This window comes from Propithecus coquereli, unplaced genomic scaffold (assembly GCF_000956105.1).
Source record: "Propithecus coquereli isolate 6110/MARCELLA unplaced genomic scaffold, Pcoq_1.0 Scaffold219, whole genome shotgun sequence".
In the NCBI taxonomy this organism is placed as follows: Eukaryota; Metazoa; Chordata; class Mammalia; order Primates; family Indriidae; genus Propithecus; species Propithecus coquereli.
The window spans coordinates 1,325,915-1,344,965 of NW_012147078.1; the positions used below are offsets into that span (position 1 = coordinate 1,325,915).

Sequence of the window (19,051 nt, forward strand, 5' to 3'; positions counted from 1 at the left end):
TTTTAGTTTTCTATCTAATTTCTTTCTATTTTTAGTAGAGACGGGGTCTCGCTCTTGCTCAGTCTGGTCTCGAACTCCTGAGCTCAAAGGATCTGCCCGCCTCGGCCTCTCAGAGTGTCATTTTGTTCTTAACCACATTCATTGCTAACTTCATCCATCCTCAGTCCAGCCACACCAGCTTTATAAACAATTGAGTTTCTTACAGCCTCTATCCTCAGCTTTGCTTTGTGGATACTTTAGCCTTTTACGTTTTTGACTCTGTAATATCATGGATGTACTTCCAGGTATCATTTCTCATCTCACCTAGACATTGGGACCTACCTTTCTGAATTCTGCGTTTTCAGTAGCCCAAAGTGGACAAGTAACCCTGTCATGTCTTACTGCAGAGATTAGAGATGAATATATTTTCACATAGGCTTAGAGACTAATCCAAATTTAAAAAGTAAAATCTCCCTTGCCTTGTAATGTTCTGGCTTATATAACTATAAAACTAACTACATATATAAATACATACATACATTTGGAGTGACTGGCAATAACATGAACTCCAGCCAAGTCAATTTGTATGCACAGCCTCCTTTGAGAATCTATTGTAAGCTGTCCTCACATTGATGTCACGTATATATCTACTAGTAGTTATGATTTTGTTAAATACCTAACTTGAAATATGTGTGTGCATGTGTGTATATGTATGTATATATACATATATATACATATTACTTATAGAATCTGTTTTATTGAATATTTCCCAAATTAAAACATGTCAAAAATGTTTAAAAGCCATCTTCATTCTAAAGCCATTCTAATATTATGTAGAATATTAAAAAATTTTCCTTTCATTAATTATTATAATTAATGATTCTAATTAAAGATTTATAGATAAATCTTGGCTCCTACTTTCCTTCTGATCTGATATTCCTATAGAATTTATCAAATAACAGAGTGAATCAGTAAATATGTTTTTAAAAATACTCGCCACCAATGCAAAAAAAAAAAAAAGATTAGCACTAATACCTATTTAGCTTTATTAAGAAAGGAAGGGAAAGCATTCTTCCTGAACACTAATTTAAAGTTTAGGTATCTCAAATGTACCCAAATACCTGTCCCCTGCATTCTCTGTTTTGGAGGCAGTCAGTTTACATGCTCAATTTTGCTATTCAAGAAAACCAGGTTAGAGCCTGGTTTCTGTCAGCTGCAGATCTCTGCTCAGTACACTTTTACATCCCACACTGCTATATTTACATACAGTGTTTTCATTAAAATTCTATTCTTATTTATGTGGAAATTGATGTCAAACTAGAAATGGCATTAAATGTGAGACTAGCATTTCAAGATAATTTGGATATATTTCAAAAAATGGCAAAATTTTAAACCTCACATTATAACATCTAATAAGTTCCAGGTTGCTTTAGGATTTTACTTTCATTTTATTTATTTAATATTGGAGTTTACAATAATCTAAAGTATGCCACTCTGATTGCATATTATTATAATATGAGCTATATCCTTAAGTGAATATTATTAATAATCAGATATATTCCTCGAATTTTCTTTTTTTATTATTAATGGGAATACTACACTTTTTGTAAGTTGAAATAAATCAAGAGGTTTTTAACAATGTGTTTCTATAGCACAGAAATAAATAAGGATACATTGCTTACAACTGATCTGAGAAGTATAAAAAAAAAATTTCTCACACAAGGTTAATTCTTTTGTTTCCTTAAGAAGTTCCTTTTAAATGGCTATGGCAGTAAATGTTAATTGTATTTCAAAATTAACCCTCCAATTTTTCCTTTAATAAGCTGTAACCAACTTAATTTTAGCTGGACAAATGTTGCCCAACCTAAAACCACATTTCCTAACATTCCTTGCAGCTGGGATGGTCAGTGTAACTAAGATCTAACCAAAAGGATAGAAATTATAGAAATGATGTGTTCATATACATAAACGAGCATATCTTGATCTCATCTTCTTTTCCTCTTTCTGCAGGAAACATGGACTGAGAGATGGTGAGTATTTTTCATCATGTGGATAACATACTTGGAAACAGAAGACCAATACAATGTCAGGAACCTGGTCTGATACATATACATGGATCAAACCCAGCCAATCCATAAAATACCGATGACCTGAACATTTACTTCAGAGAGAAGCAAACCATCTATCCAGTTGAAGACACTCTTATTTTGGTCCTTTGCAAACAACATAGCCAATACCTTACCTAATATAATAACTTAGAAAGGTGCTTATCATCCACTGGAACTACCTCAATAAGGAGGAATAAACATGTAAAGTCAACCAAGCATGTTCATGGGCCAGCAAAACACATTATACTCCAAATAAGGAATATCATGGTAGAACCCAGCACTCACCTTACCTAGCTCACCTCATTTTGTTCTTTTTTTTTTCTTTTTTTTTTTTTTTTTGAGACAGAGTCTCACTCTATTGCCCTGAGTAGAGTGCTGTGGCGTCAGCTTAGCTCACAGCAACCTCAAACTCCTGGGCTCAAGCGATCCTCCTGCCTCAGCCTCCCGAGTAGCTGGGACTACAGGCATGCGCCACCATGCCCGGCTAGTTTTTTTTCTATTTTTTTAGTTTTCTATCTAATTTCTTTCTATTTTTAGTAGAGACGGGGTCTCGCTCTTGCTCAGTCTGGTCTCGAACTCCTGAGCTCAAAGGATCTGCCCGCCTCGGCCTCTCAGAGTGTCATTTTGTTCTTAACCACATTCATTGCTAACTTCATCCATCCTCAGTCCAGCCACACCAGCTTTATAAACAATTGAGTTTCTTACAGCCTCTATCCTCAGCTTTGCTTTGTGGATACTTTAGCCTTTTACGTTTTTGACTCTGTAATATCATGGATGTACTTCCAGGTATCATTTCTCATCTCACCTAGACATTGGGACCTACCTTTCTGAATTCTGCGTTTTCAGTAGCCCAAAGTGGACAAGTAACCCTGTCATGTCTTACTGCAGAGATTAGAGATGAATATATTTTCACATAGGCTTAGAGACTAATCCAAATTTAAAAAGTAAAATCTCCCTTGCCTTGTAATGTTCTGGCTTATATAACTATAAAACTAACTACATATATAAATACATACATACATTTGGAGTGACTGGCAATAACATGAACTCCAGCCAAGTCAATTTGTATGCACAGCCTCCTTTGAGAATCTATTGTAAGCTGTCCTCACATTGATGTCACGTATATATCTACTAGTAGTTATGATTTTGTTAAATACCTAACTTGAAATATGTGTGTGCATGTGTGTATATGTATGTATATATACATATATATACATATTACTTATAGAATCTGTTTTATTGAATATTTCCCAAATTAAAACATGTCAGATTGTTTTCTTGCATACTCCCAAGTTTATTACTGTCATTGCCACTTGTCCACAGAAAAAAATGTATTCTAAAAACATGTGTATGATTTGCCAAGGTTTATTATTTTAGCCAAGAGCTTGATTGATAGTGTTCTTAAATATAGTTATCAAGACATCACAGGAATTGCAATTAAGCTAGTAAATTATAGCAACCTAGCATAATAGTTAAAAACACAATTTCTGTAGTCATACTTCCTGGCTTTACATTTCAGCTCCAGCAACTATTAGCAACACATGGAACACTGAACAAGTTATGTAATCTCTCTGTGCCTCCGTTGTCTCATTTGAAAAATGGCAAAGATGATAATGGGAGCTTCCTGATAGGGCTTTTCTGTGGACTAAAGTAGTTAATATTCATAGAGTGTTTTAAACATTATCTGACACCTGGTAAGTACTATAAGATGAAAGAAAGGGGTTGGGGGGAGAGAGCTCTACAAGGAAAAAAACCTAATTATATTTACAGGCTATAAATTCTGGATAGTCAATCATTGCATATTTGAAATTTTGAATTAATTATCTTACCAAATGCATTTTTTTAGAAGGAAAACAAAGAGAAAAACAGGAGAAAAGGATGAATCAACAGGTTTGTGAAGTTTTTTTCCTTGTGCTTGTCTCTGAAGGTGACCTTTTTGAAAAAACGTATGTTATTTGTTCCCTGAGCTGTGTATGATTAGTTTCTTCATCATACACAGACAAATTAGGAAGGCTGCTGTGGTGCCCAGAAATCATCCGTTAAACAAAATCAAAATTAATGATAAAATTGAGTTCCCTTTGTGTTTGATTCTCATCTCTCTGCACTCAATTATAAATGAGCTATCAAAGAAAGCTACCCATTAGCTGTTAATTCATAATGACTTCAGAAAGCAATTCCTATACTACCATTGATATCTCACTGACAACTTCCTACTCTCCGCAGGGTTTGAGTTGAAAATGAAAAGGGAAAACAAAACTACCTAACGTAAGCCGCTCCTCATTCTGAGCCTTGCCATGAAAAACTCCAGTACAAGGAAATTAGGTTTAATATAAACAAGTCATAACAAGGTTTGAACTATATATTTAAAAGAGACAATTGAACTGTTTTTTTAATCTTTCACCATCATTAATCTTAAGTAAAAATAGACATACAGGTGGTAACAGTACATTCCAGAATTCTATTTAATTGTGTCAAAGTGAATACTCTTCAAAGTTTGAGAAAGTTTCCAACAAGAAAAATGTTTGAAACAGAAATGGTATGTGCTTTAGCCAGAGAAAAATAACTTCTAATTATTAATTTGAGAGAAGAATGACATCATCCCATAATGGGACTCTTCTTTCCCCCTAGTATTAATCTAAATAACTCAACATTCTGACCTCTAGCACATCCATAGTAAATTCACTTAGTAAATCCTTGTAAATAACTGACTCAAAGCTATAACAAAAAAGAATTAGGCACTATCCATTCATATGATTTCTTTAAATCATAGGTGATTAGAACGGGACTTCAAATAATTTCAAGCTGTTATTCATAGATGTGTATACATTTAATTTATATTCTTCTTACTTGCAAAAGAGGCTTCTAGTAAAAAACAATGTAATGCGATATTTAAAAGTAAAATGAGAAAGGAGAGCAAGAAGATAAGAAAATGGCATAGGGCTCTGGGGGTAGGATGGTATTGCAATTGTACAATTTACTTAAAGTTTTCTAACAGACAAGTGAAAAAGGGGAACCATGAGATAAAAATAAACATTTCAAATCTTCAAAAGAAAAGCAAACTTTCTTCTAATATTAAGCTCTCAGTGACTCACAAGGATCTTTGTATAACAAGTAACAGAAAATGCTAAAGATTCATTAAAACAAGCATCTGTGGTTTCCAAACTAGTTTTTGTTTAGTTGTTTTTTTTTTCCTTAACCCTGATGTTAACAGGACGCCTTCTATAAACAGTAATTCTATAAGTCTAAGATGTCTAAACTCAAAGAATCTAATTTAAAATTACCCACATGTAACTATAAATTTCTTTTACATTCTATATAATATACATATGCAAAAATATTTCCAATAGTGAAATACATATACCTGATGGTCTCTTATCTTTTCCATTCATGCAGCCAGTAAACAATTTTTGAGTAACTTCTGTGAATCAGACATTACAAAGCTCCAGGTACACAAAGATCACTAAGATACTTCACCATCAAAAAGTTCAAAGTCTAAAATGTGAAACTAATTGATAAATTACAAGCAGAGTTATAAATTGTTCTATCATTGAAATACATATTGATCACAGTGAGTATAGAGGAAACAAGCTCTAGGGGGTAAGAGTGGGAAGTAGTAGTTAGTAAAGAGAAAGCAGAGTTTGGAATTATAGAAAACTTCACCAAGAATAAATAGCACATCGGTGCTATATCAAAGACTGGAAGTCTATCACATTATTAAAACAGGAGAAAGCCATTCTAAGTAAAAGGGATGGTACCTTTGCATTTGCTGAGGCATGATCACAATAGCATTTGCAAAACCACAGGTAATTCAGCATGAATAGTATACAAGATAAAGACAAAGGTGGAGAGGAATACAGAGGCCAGGGCATGAAGGGCTTTGCCTGGCAAGCCAAAGGGTATGGAATTCATCCCATGGGCTGGTGTCGCTCAAACTTTTTTTTAAAACAGAGAAATCTTTACTGAGACATAATAATACATGGGAGCCCAATTATCAAACAGAAAATCAAACAGATTTGCTTTTTTTCAAGCGAGTGCTGGGGAATCTGAAAACTGACCAGGTCAGCTTCTTATCACACAACTATAACGAAATGGGGCAGTGGGGAATTTCATCACAAGGCTTTAAAGCAGAAGGATAGCATGAGCAGATTTCAAATCTCAGAATGATGACTCTGGCTATAATATAAAAACGGACTGGAGAGGCAGGGAACCAAGAAGAAGGTAAGTTATGAAGATATGGATGGCCATTTCAGGAAAAGAGTAAGAAATGAAACCGGTGTTAGGGCAAATGGTAGTCAAATTTTTAGAACATCAAGGATAAAGATGGAATTCAAGTGACTACCAAGAAAAAAGGTCAATTACATGAAAAGAAACAAGAATTAAATCATCAGCGTTTTTAACAGCAACACTAAATATGAAGAAAAAATTGCAGTTTTATCTTCAAGATGCTAAGAGCAAACAATTTTAAATCTAGATTTTTTTTGTTTGTTATAATAAAGTTTAATTCCAGACTAAATGTGAAATGCATAAGACTACAAGCCATGTCTAAAGAATTTCTATAGAATGTGCTATAGGAAAAGAAAATACTAACGTTAAGCATCAAAAACAATGATTTATGACAAGTTTGAAATGGCAGGCAGTTAAGTAGCAAAAGGTAGTATTTTTATCTATGGCATAACTAGAAATAATAACTTAGGAACTGCAGAAGATTGAGACCCTATCATAGGCCATGACACAGTGGAACTCATTTATGAATTTATATGCAACACCGATGTGAATATGTTTCAAATGATTCAAATGGTAAACAAGATTTACACTGTACCATTCATAGGTCTTGCATTTAAATTATTTTTATCTAGTTATTTGTACTATTTTATTTTATTTTTATTATTAAATCAGAGTAGAGGAGAGAAACCAATGAATAGGAAGTGAGGATAGGATACATGACAGTAGATTTTTCTTCTTTCTAGGAATCTTTATATAGAAGAAGAGAAGGCATTCATGGACCATTGACAGTGGCTAATTTTTGTCAATTGAAAATGAAATCACTTCAGCACTTTTACATGCTCTAGAAGAGAGAGTATAAATATCTGTGAGAAAAATGAGGTCATTAAGAGTCAAGACCCTGAATGAAACAATAAAGCTCAGCCTAAAGAATAAAAATGGTCATTGTCTTAGTCTGCTTTGTGTTGCTATGACAAAATGCCAAAGACAGAGTAATTTATAAAGAAAATAACTGTATTTCTGATGTTTTTGGAACTGGAAAAGCCAATATCAAGGTACCAACATCTGGCAAAGGCCTTCCTTCTGCCTCACCCCATGGCAGAAGGGCAGAAAGGTAAAAGAGAACATTCTTGTGTTAGACACAGGGGAAAGGGGGCCAAACTTATTCTTTCGTTAGGAACCCATTCTCACAATAACTAACCTACCCCTGTGGTAAGAGCATTAATCCATTCATAAGGTCAGAGTCCTCATGACCTATTCACCTCTTAAAGCTCCCACCCCTCAACTCTGTTACACTGGTGATTATGTTTCCAACCCATGGACTTTGGAGGATACATTCAAACCATAGCAGTCATTATTAAAAATTATTGTGATTTTTTTTTAAAGTAAGAAATGTAGGATTTAGAAGAAGCAAAAAAAAAAAAATAAACAAACAAAAGAAGAGTCAACTGTATTGTCTTGCATGTTTTCAGAGTAAAATTTCCTAAAATAGATTCACTATTTCATGTAGTCTCCTTATACATGTGACATCATCAAAAGTCAATGCATGTCAAACTGCCCACTGTCTCACATGTATAATTGGTTAATACTTGTATAACCTCGCTTGGCTTTATACTCTGTCATTCCTTAATTGACCCCTGACAACTTTACATTAATCAACATCCATCAACTCCTTCAACATCAAGCTTAAAATACATCTTTTCCCATAGACCTTCCCTAACTAACTATTCAACCTGTGACCTTTATTTTTCTCCTTCTTTCTACTTCTTCAACAATCTCTTATTCATGTCCTCCTTCTCTGTCCTTTCTTAGGTTCCTTCTTTGGCCCATCAATATTTAGCCAAAAATGAAAAGAACTAAATCACTAACATATAAAAAACAAGCACATGTTCCATTTACTTAATCCTGCTTTTCCATCACAAACTTCTCAAAAAGTACAAGCTTCTTCCCCTACTCCATTACCATCCACAGAATGCTAAAGCAACTTATATGTTTATGGAGAGTTTTCTTGGAGTAGCCTATAAATTCAGAAAAAAAGCATTTTATCTTTTCTTTCTTCACATACATCCAGGGAAGATAATTCAATGCTTCAAGTGAAGAAATCATAAATATTTGTTAAATAAGTTACTAAGAAAGAAAAAGATCAAAATTGGATAAAGAAATTAATGTGGAGTAAGCTCAAAAGAAAATACTTCCACTTTCTATCTCACCAATCCCTCTAGAAAAACTCTAAAGACCAGCAAATACACTGTTTCGGAAATTCGCACATTTATTTTGTGTTTCCTATCAACATTCCAGGGAGCTCCAAAAAGAAAAAAGAAAGAAAAGAAAAATGAATCAATTAACAAGCCTTTATTTGCATCTACAGAGGAAGCCCATTTCCTAGTATGTTATTTAGGTTCATTAACATTCATATTGTATTTTGCAAACACAAAGAATTATAGTCTCTGTGGTAAAGGAAAGTGCATCTAATTCTAACTACGCATTCTCCCACAAATTAGATGTTTCAGGGTCTTAAAGGTTGATTAAGTTGAACCAGGTAACAAACGAAGTGAGTAAAAGATTTCCTGTAAGTCATAGAAAAGAAGATCTTTATCACATATAATAAGTAAAGACATCCCAAGCAAGAAATAATCAGTTTGACCAAAATCTTATAATCATTATATACAACAAAAATGTAGTGACCTAACTGAAACTTCAGAATCATAAAATATTTTTCTACCTAGCAGATGTACTTTTTTCTTTTCCATTTAAAGAAGGGTGATTTGGAATTTGAATTAAAAATGAGAAACTTCCCCTGAGTTTTTTTTCTCACTCTATCAAACCTCTATTGAAATAAATAACAGCAAAGAATGCAAAAGATATTAATAGAGAAGGACAGAAAAGAAGACAGGAGACCATAAATTTCAATACATTTTTGGAAGATGGAAAGCAGATGGAAGGATAAGAAACTAAGTAGAGAATCAAAAGTTATAATCCAAATCTGCAGAGGAAGAACCTGAAGGGAGCTGGCCAATTTGCCTAATAAATCCCTGAAAGACTCAGTATCTGGAAGTTCTTCATACTATAGAATGAGGTAAGATTCAGTGTAAAAATAAATAAATAAATAAATAAAACGGGACTGTAAGAGCAGAGCCTTTTCCCTAACAAATACAGGTAAACATATATCCCTCCAACACACCACCTCCCACTCCTCAAGCAGGAGATCAGAGATTCATTCTCTGAAAAACATTGAATTAGGAGGCTCCGAACCAAAAGACAATGAGCATAGATGCTGACAGAGGAGAAAAACATGGTTGAAAACAGAGGGATTAAGTGTCTTGCTGAAAAGTTGGACCTTCACCCAATTTTCATACTACTAGCTTATTCAAGGAAGCTAGTAGACAAGAAAAAGTCCTCACTCCATATCCCTTCCACTCTACGATACCCCTGTAGAAGACTGGACGATTCCTCTCTGGAAAAAAAGAAACGATCCCAGAGAAATACCTTCACATACTGCAAAAATATAGAAGCTGACTCACTTCCTGACCATCCAACAATGAATCTCACCAGAAACCACATCCTGTCTATGTACAGTTTTCAACTGTCTTTTCCTACCTCATTTAAAAATATGACTCTATAACCATTGATCACCAGGCATTTGAGGACAGCCTATAACATGAAGGTCAGAGACTAAAACAAACAATCGGGAAGAAGTAGAGTAGAGAGAAGGGGTAGTGGGTAAGGAGAAAACTTGAAAAAGAAATGAAAACATCGATAATTAACATTTGTAAATACACAAAAGTATATTTGGGCATTGAACAGGGACAGAGTATATGAAAAAGGGGAGAAAAAAGCACATGATGAGAATTTATAAATATATGATTACTGGAATAAAAGCAGTTGGAAGATAAAGTCATCCTTCAAGTGGAAGAGAAAGTCAAAATGATGGACATCTTGAGAGAAAAAAGATAAAAGAACTAGCAGATTCAATATACATATATTAGAAATCCCTGAAACAGTGAACAAAGAATGTGTAGAGGAGGAAATTGGCAGATATAATGCAAAAAAAAAAAATTCAGAAATGAAGGATAAAGTGTTTGTAAGGTCAATCATCTTAAATATTTAGACATTAATTTTTCAATATATTGCATCCTTACCCAAAACCTCTCAATGGCATCTACTTATTCCAGCTCACAGTAATTAATTTTGCTTTAACCAATCTGACATCGTATCATGTATAATCCAAACTCTCTACAAAAATTATCTATCTTCTTTCTATTCTCTGGGAAGGTCCCATCAATACTCTGTTTTTCAGAACCCTGAAAAATGAGGACAATAGTTTACACATAAAAGAAGCTAAAGCATATGATATGAAATGATATGTTAAATCTGAGACATTGTTCAGTTCCACATACCCAGTTCGCTTTTTTTTTCAGCATATTATGGGGGTACAAATGTTTAGGTTATGTATATTGCCTGACCCCCCTCCCCGATTCAGAGCTTCAAGCGTGTCCATCCCCCAGACGGTGCGCATCGCATTCATTATGTATGTATAGACCATCCTCTCCTCCCCCTCCCATCTGCCCGACGCCCCATAAATGTTATTCCTATATGTGCACTTAGGTGTTGATCAGTTAATACCAATTTGATGGTGAGTACATGTGGTGCTTGTTTTTCCAATCTTGGGATACTTCACTTAGTAGAATGGGTTCCAGCTCTAGCCAGGATAATACAAGACGTGCTTTTTTCCCCCTTCTTTTCTCCCTGACCCCTTAGCCTGACCGGCAGTGTAGCATCATGTTTAAAAGCACGGAGTATGCTATAACACCTGAATTCAAGCCCAGGTTCTACTATCCGGATATAGATCACTCTAGATCTCAGTGCACTCATCTTAAAAAGAAATATAATAACAATATCTGTTCTCATAGTGTTACCATGGGGATTAAATATGAACGTAAAACAATACCTATTCCTTTCATGAGTTTTATCTAACGATATGCAAATAAAGGTATTAGGTTTCATGACTCTTTTATACCAATCAATTGTATAACGTAAATATAACTAGGAAAGCAATATGGTCTTCTATGTAATGAATTGTATCCTCCCAAATTCATGTGTTGAAGCCCTAACCCCCAATGTGATGGCGTTTGAAGATGGGGCCCTTGAAAAATAATTAGGTTTAGATTAAGTTCACAAGGGTGGGGTTCTCATAACGGAATTAGTACCTTTTAAGAAGAGACACCAGAGAGTTTGTACTCTTTGTCTCTCTGTTACGTGAAGACACAGAAAAGACTGCCATCTGCCAGCCAGCATAGAGCCTTCATCAGAACACAACCATGATAACACCTAGGACTTCCAGCCTCCAGAACTGCGAGAAAATAACTTTCTGTTATTTAAGCTACCTAGTCTAAAATATTTTGTTATGGCAACCTGAACCAAGAGGATCCTTTGGAAATATTAAATGGCTGGTATTAAGAAACTTCTGTTCCATCTGGTCCCTGTTTCTTCTGGTCAACAAGGAACAGTTAAAATACACAAACATCCTAAACACTAAAAAGAAGATAATCCTAAAAGTCATTGCTAGTAATTCGGGTATTAACTGGAATGATAAAAGAAGAGAAAATAGGAATTAGAAGAAAAGGAACCTTTCAGTTTGCCTCCCACTCACCTTTCAGGTTTGCCTTTCCTAACCTCCTAAAAGTGAGCTACATTTTGCTTGCTAAGATGAACACACTCTTCATATAGATCTCTGTCTCAGAACATGGAGCATATTTCCCAGAACTCTAGCTTCACATTGGCTTTGGCCAAGGTGGAGCCCCAGCAAGAGGTCAGAGAGAAGGAGGAGAGTGACACATCAGGGTATTTGTTTCCCTTACTCCTGTGGCTCCTTCCCTGAAAGCTACCACGAATTAACTGTAGCCCTCAACCAAAGCAGGGTGCTCCTTTCAAGATGGCTCACTCTTTTTCCCTTGGTGTTCTAGTAATTGATCCCTTGCTTTCTGTGGCCAAAGCAAGGTTATTCAGATGGCCCCTGACCCTATCCTCCTTTGAACTCTCTGGTGATTCCCCTGAACATTCAACTTTGAAAACAGCCTTTGTGAAAATAAAACCTATTCAAACTATTTTGAGTGTGCCATTTGCTTCCCGTTGGGACATCAATCAATACACTCACTTTTGCTCATGCAGCACTCTCAGGATGAATATGCTTCTGTCTCTCTGGTGAACTTCTAAACATGTTTCCAAGTGCACTGGCATAGCATTGCCCCTCTGTATTTCCTCTGTTACCATCATAGAATAAACTGTTTACTCATTTTCTTTTTGCTCCAGTAGCACTTTATGTTTAAAGTACATACACATATATACCTATATCAAAATGCAGTAAAAGCATCATAGATCAAGGGCTGCACTTGATACAGAGTAGACACTCAACAATTATGTTAAATTGCTATAAAACGACTTGGGAAATGTTTTTTTATATAATAATGTTATTAAAGGTATATATTTTAAAATAGTGAACAGAAATACCTTTAAATAAATTAGTTTTGTTATGCATCCAAAGAAAACAGTGTTAAAGACATGAATAATATATGTCTATCCTTCAGGAAAGTAGTCTTCTATTCTTCCCTTATACTTTACAGCTGTGAATGTTTAATTCACTGTATTATATTTTATTTTTAAAATATTTTGTTTGATAAACTCATTTAAAAACATAAAAGGGGACATTTACATAACATATGAGTAGTTAGTTTGTCAGTGTTCAATTGAAAAGATCAGGTGTTTTGCAGAGAAAATAAAACTATTATTTCAATGGTAGGTAACAGTTCTTTTTTGTTAATGGTTACGAGATATTCATAAGAGAGATATCCTCAAGTGAATTATAAAGGTCAATCCTTTGTGGAATGAAATAAATTTTCAAGTTCAATCTAATAGAAGATTTTTAATTAACAAAATAGACTACCTAGAGACAACTTTAGATTAAAAGGCCAAAAACCTCAAGTTAGTTTATTTTCATAAAGAATTTAACCCCTCCCCTAAAGAAAATCTGATACATTTCTCATAAATGAATAACTATATCACCATATTACAGTCATGCACCACATAATGACACTTCAGTCAACGATGGATCACATACCTGATGGTGGTCCCAGAAGATTACAATGGAGCTGAAAAATTTCTATCACCTAGTGACTTCATAACGCCATAACATTGTAGCATAAGCACTACTCAGGAGTTTGTGGTAATTTTGGTGTAAACAAACCTATTGCCCTCCCGGTCATATAAAAGTATAGCACATACAATTATGTATAGTACATAATACTTGATATTGATAATAAACAACTATGTTACTAGTTTATGTACTTCTATACTTAGTTGTTATTGTTATTTTCTAGTGTACTCCTATTTATGAAAAAACAAGTTAACTGTAAAACAGCCTCAGGCAGGTCCTTCAGGAGGCATCCCAGAAGAAGGCACTGTTATCATAGGAGACGACAGCTCCATTGCGTGTTATTGCCCCTGCAGACATTCCAGTGGGACAAGATATGGAGATGGAAGACAGCGATGTTGATGATGATCCTGACCCTGTGTAGGCCTAGGCTAACATGTGTTTGTGTCTTAGTTCTTAACAAAAAAGTTTAAAGATACAATTTTTTAATTTTAAAAATAGAAAAAAGCTTATAAAATAAGAATAGAAAGAAAATATTTTTTTACAGGTGTGCAATGTATTTATAGGGTACAGATTTGTACCTTAAGTGTTATTACAAAAGAGTCAAAAGTTTAAAAAGTTAATAAAGCATTTAATATAAAAGTTGCAGTAAGACAAGTTTCATTTAATGTTGAAGAAAGAAAAATGTTTATAAATTTAGTGGGGCATAAGTGTACAGTGTTTATAAAATCTACAGTGGCATACAATAATATCCTAGGCATTTACATTCACTCACCACTCATTTATTGACTCACCCAGAATAATTTCCAATCCTGAAATCTCCATTCATGTTAAGTGCCCCATACAGCTGTACCATTTTTTAATCTTTTATACCATATTTTTACTTTCCTCTTCTATGTTTCGGTATGTTTAGACACAAATACTTACCACTGTATTATAATTGCCTACAATATTCAGTACAGTAACATGCTATACAGGTTTGTCGCCTAAGAACAATAGGCTGCAACACATAGCCTAGGTGTGCAGTAGGTTTGCGTAAATATACTCATAATGTTCACAGAACAATGAAATCACCTAAAGGTACATTTCTCAGAACATATCCCCTTAGTTAACAACGCATGACTATATTATAATAGTATCTAAATGTTTCCTCAACATTTGAAATATCTAAAGATTATGAATAATATTTTGAGCATAAATTTCTAGTAAATTATCCTCACTGAAATTTTTAGAGAATAGTAATGAAGAAGGATTACAGAACAGTTTGTCTGATACTTTTTGAACATTTATTTGCTGTTAAACACAGATTTTAAAAGCCAGGCAACAATACAAAAGCCATTTTTTTTATTATCATATTATTTCATTTCATCAAGGTAAAGCAAATTTTTGAAAGAGAATAGAAGACAGTATATAGCATAGTTTAGGAAGTATAAAAGATTTGGAGTTAAATTGGAAAAGTAATTGCCTACCATAATTCCCAGTATATGTCAGTAATCATTCATTCCTAATAATCAATTATTTTTCCCATGTATAGAAACAACATATTGAAATTAATTATTCAACATTTAATTTAAAAAGTAAAATGTCAGAGTTCATAAAATTTTCTAATTGAAAAAGGCAGAAAAAACTTCTGTAACAATTTTAAAAAGTAGTAAGTTCAATTCTTAAAAAAAAAAAAAAGTGACCACAAGACCTAAAGCGACAATGAAACCAATACGATAATAATTGCATTGCCCCAGAGGTTCTGTTATATAAAATTATATCTAACAAAACCATCAAAGAATCAAACTGTTTGGTGTTCTCCTTCAAAGATTGTGCCTGAAAATGGCTTTAACATTCAAGAAATATTTACTGAGTGCATACTCTGCCAGGCACCGTTCTAAAAATTGAGAATATACAGTAATAGCAAACAAAACAACAAAGGCCATGTTCTTGTGGAGCTTATACTGACATGGAAAAGGGATTATTACATTAAATTTTAATCCCTGTCATTTTACTGTATACTGTAGCTACTTTTTCTTTTTTTACCACAGATTAAAAAGAACCTTGGCTTCCATCTCCCATTTAAATGTCTCCTTTTATCATATAGCATGTTTCTCTGTTTACAGTATTATGTGTACCAATATTTCAGTAACTTTCACATACACTTATAATTTCATTGTCTGTAAAAAAAAGTTTAAAAACCTGCAAAGCATACTATGCATTTTGATTTTCAATGTATTTTAAGTAACTTCGAGTTAATACTGTTAAATAACAAATACCAATAAAAATAACAACTCTATCACAGGATTTATCATGATAAATATCTAAGGAAGGCAAAGAGACACAAGAGACATGGAAATATTATGCAATTATATGAGCATGGGCTAAAATTAAGTAAATGTGAAAGCATTTAGACACCTTCTTTTATAATCAAATGCCTTAAATCTGTAATCTAGACTTTGGAGCCCATCCTTCAAACATCTCTTGAGGAGACAAAAGAGGATAGTTGCATCTGCTCCTCAGACCTTGAATGCAGAATCACATGGCCAGACAAAGCATAGGGAGTGTGGAGGATGCTCAGTGTGCCTCTCATAGGGAAGGCCCTTGGGCTGATCCAGGTGGCCTTACCACAGGAGAATAGGAGAAAGACCCCACATATACCCATGTCATAGGCCAGAAAGGTGAATAAACAGGAAAAGCATGTTCCCAAAATGTATGAGCCTCCAACATAGTATCCCCTCCCACATTCATGTGGCCTACCACAAAATCAATTTTATTAAGACTCTCTTTAAGGATAAAAATCTTTTCTACACTTGCTGATTTGAAGATAGTTTTCATTATTTTATTAAACTGTTTTCCATGCTAAACTTTTGTAAGTACTCAAAATCACTTTTTATATATCATTTCTTTTATAAAGTTTCTAAATGTGTGATAATAATACAACTAGGTTTGGTACCTTACCAGACAAATAGTTGTAATCTACATCCAAATTTTTGATGTTCTCTCTTAAACTTTCCTCTATTTGGATATTTAAACAATATCTCCCACAATTATCACTCGTCAATTATACATTCCAATCTTTTAAATCAAACTTTGTACACAGGATAAAAAGAAAATGATAAGTTCAAGTAAAAATAGGAAGGAGCAATATACCTTTAATTTGGACCCATGAGGTACCGGTACAGATCTATCCTGCTTTGGTGGGATATACAGCTCCCATTTTCCAAAATCCAGTTTTTTATATGGGTGTGAAAATGGATTCCAGCCATCTAAAAAAAAGAAAGAAGACTAGTTAATTTCAAGCAAAGCATAATATACTGCTTACTTGTACATAAAAATCAAATTGCCTAAAAAAATATTGTTTTCTATAGTATTAATCAAAATGTTAGCAGTTTAGAAAAAATTATTCTTAATTTATTTATAAGAAATGTCTTTTGCATCTTAAAATTAAATAAAGATTTATAACCATTTTCAATTGTACTTTCAACTCTAATACTTCTGTCATTAAACAGAATACAAAAAAAAGTGATGAATCTTAAAAAAAAAAAAAAACACCAACAAAGAGAGATAATATGAACAAACAGAAATTCTTTCTAGGCAATTAAATAAGGTACATGCCATGGTTGGAAAAAAAAATGAAGAATACTTAAAATAATATAATATTTACCCTATCTCATAAAAGTGTGACAGAGTTGACTTAAAATCTAACAAAAATGTGTCAAACAAGAAAGGTAGAAAAATATATGAACTATAGGAGGAAAAGAAAAGGTGGACTATTGTAGATCTTGGAAGAAAGCAAAAAGTTACAACAGCAGACTTAGACAAACATGGAAACTTAACATAACATAGAAGAGACATTAAATCAGTGAGTAAAGGACATATTTAATAAATGGTGCTAGGACAAGTGTTTGTCCTTAAGAAAAAAAAATGAAATGAGCGTCTACCTAATAACAGGCCCAAAAATCATTCATTTGAACATAGATTGATATTTAAGTATTATAGGCAAAAATGTAAAAGGCTTAGAAGAAAACACAGAGAAATAAATATTTACAATCTTGGCGATTATAAAGGATTTTTACATAAGACTTTTTTAAACTCTATAAAACTTTAGGGAAAAGATTGATAAATTTGACCACTAAAGCCATAAACTAATCTTCATAGACAGATAAATAAATGGACAGAAAGACAAGACAAACTACCAAATGAGAGAACACATGTGTAATGAAACTACCAAAAGAGAGAGTATCCAAAATATATGAAGAACATTGTAAGTCAATGACAACATTGTAAATCCAATAGAAAAATGGACAAAGAATATACTCAGGGGAGGACACTTGACTGGTTAGTTAGCTCTAAAAGTAAAGGGTACAATTCATTAGTTCATTCATTCATTCATTAAATATGTACTGCATGCTTAATGTAAGCCCTGCTTAATGCCAAACTGAAATTAGTGTTCAAATTGAGTCACATCTCATCAAGAAAAGGTTAAACTGAGTAATAGAACACCAAAATAAATAGTTAAATTTATAACGGCATATCCACTAAAAATTCAACTATAAAGATTTTATTACTTTGAAGGTGAAACTTCAATGATATGTAAAATTTATATATGCAGATTTATTTTAAAAAGCTGTTTTCAGCACTGAAATGTTTTTGAATATCAGTTAAACTAGTTCTTTAACTTGTTGCCATTTGAGTTTTAAGATCTATTTAAACAAATCTTATACCAGTCTTTCACTTTCTTGACTCTTTCCCCAATCATTGTTCAGCCTTGAATTCTCCTCCCTCACATTCCTCTAGTAGTGTTTCTTCTTTCCACTTAAAACCTGGGCACCAACCAAGATACCCACTTCTACTGTACTGCAGTCACATGAAAGATTTTTTTCCAATAAAACCTGTTCCTCCCTAATATGAGATTCTCAAAACACCTAATAAAAGTATGAGCTTTTCTCCATAGGATAAACATACCTTAAGCTCCAGAAATAAATAATTAATGAATAAATAAATAAATAATCAGAAAAATCACTGGATTTGGATCCTGTTCTTACAAACTTAATGTTAAATGCTTAGATGTCTTTTGCAGCAACTTGGATAGAACTGGAGGCCATTATCCTAAGTGAAGTAAACTAAGGAACAGAAAAATAAATGCCACATGTTCTCACTTATAAGAGGGAGCTAAACTATGGCTACACAAGAGGACACATAGAGTGGCACAATGACATTGGAAACTCAAAAGGGGGGAGAAGTAATTACCTATGGGGTACAATGTACACTATTCCTGTGAGTACACTAAAAGCCCAGACTTTACCACTATACAATATATACATGTAATGGAATTCAACTTGTACCCCCCTAAATCTATTAAAATTTTTATGGGGTACAATGTACACTATTCCTGTGAGTACACTAAAAGCCCAGACTTTACCACTATACAATATATACATGTAATGAAATTCAACTTGTACCCCCCTAAATCTATTAAAAGAAAAAAAAAGAACAAAAATTTAGGAACTCTGAGAAAAAAAATAAAGCTATATTTGTTAAGGCAACTAAATTAAATCAGATAAACCATAATTAATAAATCCATTACAATAATACTAAATTAATGACAGTT

At 33.5% G+C, this 19,051-nt stretch overlaps 1 protein-coding gene across 1 annotated transcript in view; it reads right to left on the reverse strand.

The window, feature by feature from the left end:
- The window catches only part of GBE1 (glucan (1,4-alpha-), branching enzyme 1), a 278,056-nt gene that overhangs the window by 178,119 nt on the left and 80,886 nt on the right, over window positions 1-19,051 (reverse strand). The window contains exon 3 of the mRNA XM_012644745.1: window positions 16,591-16,706. Within this exon, the coding sequence (XP_012500199.1) occupies window positions 16,591-16,706 (116 nt within the window). The remainder of the gene's footprint in view (window positions 1-16,590; window positions 16,707-19,051) is intronic.